The sequence below is a fragment of the Vigna unguiculata genome, chromosome 10, assembly GCF_004118075.2.
Source record: "Vigna unguiculata cultivar IT97K-499-35 chromosome 10, ASM411807v1, whole genome shotgun sequence".
In the NCBI taxonomy this organism is placed as follows: Eukaryota; Viridiplantae; Streptophyta; class Magnoliopsida; order Fabales; family Fabaceae; genus Vigna; species Vigna unguiculata.
In genome coordinates this window covers 11,606,602-11,612,137 of record NC_040288.1, presented here as the reverse complement: position 1 = coordinate 11,612,137, position 5,536 = coordinate 11,606,602, and the positions used below count along the sequence as shown (strand labels likewise).

Sequence of the window (5,536 nt, the reverse complement as noted above, 5' to 3'; positions counted from 1 at the left end):
TTAGAAGTTATCACTTTTAAGTAGTATGAAGTAAATATTTTTTCAATATCAAATGGACACACTTATTTTTTTCAATAATGTTTTTCAGTATAATAATAATAATCATAATAATAGTAACAATTAATAATAATCTCAATAATAATCACAATAATAATAATCACAATAATAGCAATAATAATAATAATAATAATAAATAGTATTGATAGAAAACATTTTAATATTAACAAATAAACATATATTTATACTTATCAATGTCATTGATGAATGAAGATTTATTTTTATCATATAATCAGTTTATCTTTATTATATAATCATTTAAATATAAATATTGAGCTTCATCTTTCTTTGACTTATATATTGACATGCATTATGTGTAAAGTAATTAGTTCAAATTTCTTTAATTGATTTTGACAAAATTGAAAATTCAATTTTTAATTTGATAAACTAAAAAGTTTGTTTGTTTTTTTTGTATTATTTTAACTTAGCTTCTTGAAAAAGCATTGTACAACTTCAACCACTACTACAGTCTTATTCGTTAATTATTAAAACAAAGTATGCATATTCTTGAAATGATTACTGAGTTTCTCTTATTTGTCTTTAGGATTTTAAATGAGCATTTTATATTATTTGGTTACTGCATATTTTAATCTTTTATTTATTTTCGTTTAGGTATTTTAATTTTAATTTTTTTATTAAAATTATTAATTGAATTTGTATTTCAATAATTCAAAAGTCCAACTTCAATTTATATTGGTAATTGAAAGTTCAACTACATGTCAAAGCCTCACATATTGGTAAGTGTAGGCCACATTTATTGTTATGTTGGCTCATCCCTTCTTCATGCTTTTGAGGAAGGCATAGATTTTTTTTCCAGGTTGAGTGTAACAAAATTAGCATCGACGTCAAAGTTCTTTACAATAAGATGTAATTGGAAAATGTGATTTTTTATTTTATTTTCTAGATTATGAAAATATTTCTTTGAAATACATTGCTTAATGATTAATGCTCAAATGTTAATAAGCGAAATATTAAAATATTACTTTCAAATACATTGCTTAATTAGTTTGTGTTCCTTAATGGTTACATTGATTTAATAAACAATTTAGGATTTATTATATAACCTTTAGGTGAATTTTAAATAAAAAGGATAATTCATACATTGCAAATAATAGTATTGTTAAATTTTATAACGAAAAAAATTAATATAAAATTTTAAGAATTTTACAATTTGTGAATGAATTTGTTTTTCCTAACATTGTTAATGAAAGTATTATAATGGAAATTAACTAATAATTGGGACTTTAAATTTATTCTCACCAAGTATTAATTCACAACACATTAATTGTCTTCAAAAGTAATTCATTTTTTTATGGTCTCAATGTAGAGTAGTATGTCAACAAGCAAATCCATAATAAAGAAGAAAATTTGCCTATTCAGAATGCATTGTTATTATTTATTGTGAAGACCATCATTTTGAAATTCTCAAATCATAAAGTTTTTCGTCAAAGTGCCAATGAAAAAATTTTCACACTCTAAAACTTCTTCGCCTTAGCACTAGAATGTAATGAAGAATAAAATTTTTCTTTCTACAAAATATCTTCATTGGATGGACATCACTAAAATAATAAAATTTATTAGTTTTGGTAAATTAATCATCTTAGCATTTGTTTTTTTCATCTTCCACAGATCCACAAATACATAATGTGCAGTATATTTTATTTGTTCGACAAGTATCAATCAAATGATAATGACATTTCATATGACTGTTGTTTGTGATTTGTATGGATTCAAATATTTTGTTTTGATCATTGCACGAAAAAGCAATCAACTCGATGTGGCCAAAAGAAAAAGGTAACAAGATCCTTTTTTTTTTTTTACACAAACAAAGTACCATTTTCGTTGTATTGTTGTCTTTCAACATTTCTATTTTTTTTTATTTCTTCCTCATTTTATGTAACATCTGAAATACTATATGCGACAATGATGTTAAATGTTGTTAGGCTGACTGAGATTTTTTATATTGAAATTGTATTTTTTTGTTTAAAATAATATAGCTTAATAATAATATATTTTTAAAATACATTACTAGCGAATAATTAAAGTAAATAGATGAATTATATTATATTCAATTCAATGAAATTAAGTTAAGTTTGAATATAAAATGTATTTGGTATATATAGTAAATACAATATACAATAAGCATTAAATCCTAAAAAATAAAGAAATAGATAACAACTTTGGAAGATTAAATTAAAATAAATTGCGACCTTAGTAATTTCTGGTTTGACGAGGTTACATCATGAAAAACATATTTGGTTTATACTTCTTTTCCTTAAAAAGGTTAAACTTATTTCTTATTCCTTTTGGGATTTCTTATGTTTTGTTTTATGAAAAAAAAAACTAAAAAAATGAAAAATTGGTTAGATGGACTTTTGAGAGTAAAATACATAAAAATAATCATGAAAATAAATTATAGATTTTTTATTCTATTTTTGTCTGTCAAGAAAATTGCTATTGTTAAGAACTACCTTAGGTATTGCTTGAATGTTGTACATTGACCCAAATACAAACTTTCCCCTATGCAACACAATATTTGTTGACTTAAAATAAAAATTCTTCATTTCTTTGTCAATTTCATTATGCTTTAGCTTTGAAGTCCTTATATGTGAATATATAACCAAAAAAATATATTGAGAAAAGTTATGTTTTTATAAGAAATAATGGAATCAAACAAAATTATAACAAAAATAGAAAAGAAAAATGAATTAATACCTCATTTTCGACATGAATGGTTGTAAATTCTCCTCAATTATTTCTTCCACATGCCATTAAGGATACCTCCATTGATAACAATCAAAGAGAAAAGATTTTCTGAAGTGAAATTAATTAAAAAAAAAACTACCGTTTTAGTTTCCAAAATTTTTAATAAATTTAGTAAATATATTCAATATATAAAAATATAATAATAACAGTACATCACCTATTTAACATGATTGTAAAACCTACTTCTCTTTTGAAAGCTATTAATTTCAAAATCTTTTTAGTTATCGTGCAAAACGAGTACTTTTGTTGAACAAAAATAGTAAGTTTAATTATAAGTTTATCTATAGGATTAATCATCCTGGATATTTTGAATTCTCTTTTACGAAGTGAATTGTAGGGATCTCTACATATTTGTAAAAAAATAGCTTATTCATTTTTAGTTTTAATGTTTATTCCTTTCACTTCATCTTCACTTTGGTGTGATTCAAAGTTAACTATACTTATTCTTTTGTTATTAATGGATTCAAATTGACAATTGGTTCACAAAAAGATTTATTTTTAATGTATAAGTTCAATCAACCCACGAAGAGAACATGATCATAAACCATGTAATGGATTAAAAGTAAGACAAGATTAATACACATAGTGATGATCTAGAATTTGTATTGACGTATTACAATTATGCTACAAATTATATAAGTCGTTACAGAAAGATAAATAACTACTTTCAGATCAAATTTCCTTCAAATACTTGTTTGGTATTTGTTCGGCCAGGTAAATGTAGAAATGCCCCATAGCTCCAGTACGGAACTTGTTTTCATATACGGATTCCAATGTTAGAATTTCACCATCTTCGATCTTGATAGAACCGGGTTTAGGATAACAAACTGACATTCCAACTAGGTAACCCTTTTCATTTCCTGCTTCTTTTCCAGTTCCATATTTTGGATTTGAAGTGCATAAAACCCTTCCATTCTAAGTTAAGCATAATTGCAAGGATAAAGATGATTAAATAAACATTTTAATTTCTTATAAAGATATAAAAATATGAACAAAATTTATTCCTAATGTTACCTGTCCATATAGAGTAACATTGACAACACCGGTGTACATATGAGCAGTGCCATATATAAGATAACCACCTTTTGTCATTGGAATGTTTGCTTTCTTAACATGAGGGATGTCATTGCTATGATTTCTTGGGATCGTATACTCTGCCTATAACGAATTGAGAAATTTATTTTACTCACATACCAACGAAAAAAGTATTTAATGGCCTAATACTTTTGTTTGGAAAATAAATGAGTTTCAAAAGTTTGCTTATGATTTGTAAAGTATTGTATGCATTGAATAAATCGTCTACCTGACAATCATGAATTGGAGTAGAACCATTTGATCTTACACGATCAGTTGAATCAAGTATATAGAACTTAAGAGGCACTTGGTGTTCATCCCAATCAACCCACTTTATTTTGTATCTTAGGGAAAGCTTTCTCGTTGGGCCACGAAAACCATTTCTTAATTTGCATTGTACGTTATCTTGACAACAAAAGAGTCCTCCTTTATAATTTCTAGGCAACAATTGACCATTAATGCCCGTTGTGACATTGTAAAAGTCCTTTGGGAGATTCATAAGCTTACACCTACACTCTGTACAACCTTTTCTATCTTGTGTTCCACGTGTATCAATAACCATGATGCTAAACAACCATTTTTCTTTAAAACCATGCTTTATTTTTGTAGGATTACCTAATTCAACTGCAAAAGGATCTGGAAGATTTGAAGATGTTCCTCGTGATTCTGCTCCCAAGCCCCAATAATGTGGAAGCAAAAAACCTTGGCATGCACCATCATTTCTTTCGAATTCGATACCATTGCGAAGGTCGTGAGATTGTTTAATGTACTGTGACATGGTAATGTTTTCAATGTATTTTACAGCAAACCAATGATGAAGGTAAGTTTCATACAACGGTACTGAATTACCATCTTCATCAACTACTTCAACATCAAAACTCTTGACCCCAATGTGACCCCTTGGAAAGTCAATATCTAATAATGTTTTCACCACAATTTTTCCTGGTCCCACTGCAAAGTTTTCAGACAAAAAAGTAGTTGACTTTATCTGATTTTCATCAGGCTCTAAAACAACTGACTGAGTTGTGTCAAATAGCAGCATCGTTATTGAAAATAAAATTACTACTCCTCTAGAGATAGTCCTCATATGAACCTACACAAAAATCGTTTCCATTAGCCATGAAAATATGTGTATAGGGTCATTCATCTGATAAGATTGAAAAGAAAAGGAAGAGTAAAAGAACATTGACAATAAAATGATCATACAATATAAGAGAACGATATTGCGCTGGTCATGGTGATGATTTGTTCTTAGATGAAGATGTATGATCGTTCAAATTTTAAAGCAAGTAAATTTATACGTATATGAAATTGATTACTAGTTTTATATATGGTGGATCACTAAATGATGATATATTCGGTGTAACTAAATTTAAATTGATGTTGGTTGTCTCTTTTCAGTTGGTTGTATAAGGTGTATGTTAATGTATTCAAACCTAAATTAACACGTATTGACATAGTTTTACAGATCTACAAAACTATTTGGAAACTTAGTAACTATTTGTAGATGTAAAAACAACTTGATTGATGTTTTTTTTGGCAAACTTGACATGGTTTCACTTTTTTATTTTTTTTCTTAAATAACAACATTCTAATATTATATGACAACATTTTTGGGTTAAGTTATGCTTTAAAAATG

General features: G+C 26.6%; 1 protein-coding gene across 1 annotated transcript; it reads right to left on the bottom strand.

Annotated features, from left to right (window-relative positions):
- Positions 1–3,495: 3,495 nt before the first annotated feature.
- Positions 3,496–4,939, bottom strand: LOC114165241. Its single transcript, XM_028049898.1, has 3 exons — positions 4,127–4,939; positions 3,838–3,981; positions 3,496–3,738 (listed from the first exon to the last, which is right to left on the bottom strand). Exons 1-3 carry the CDS (start codon positions 4,937–4,939, stop codon positions 3,496–3,498), a joined length of 1,200 nt encoding a protein of 399 aa, XP_027905699.1.
- Between the last annotated feature and the right edge of the window lie 597 nt (positions 4,940–5,536).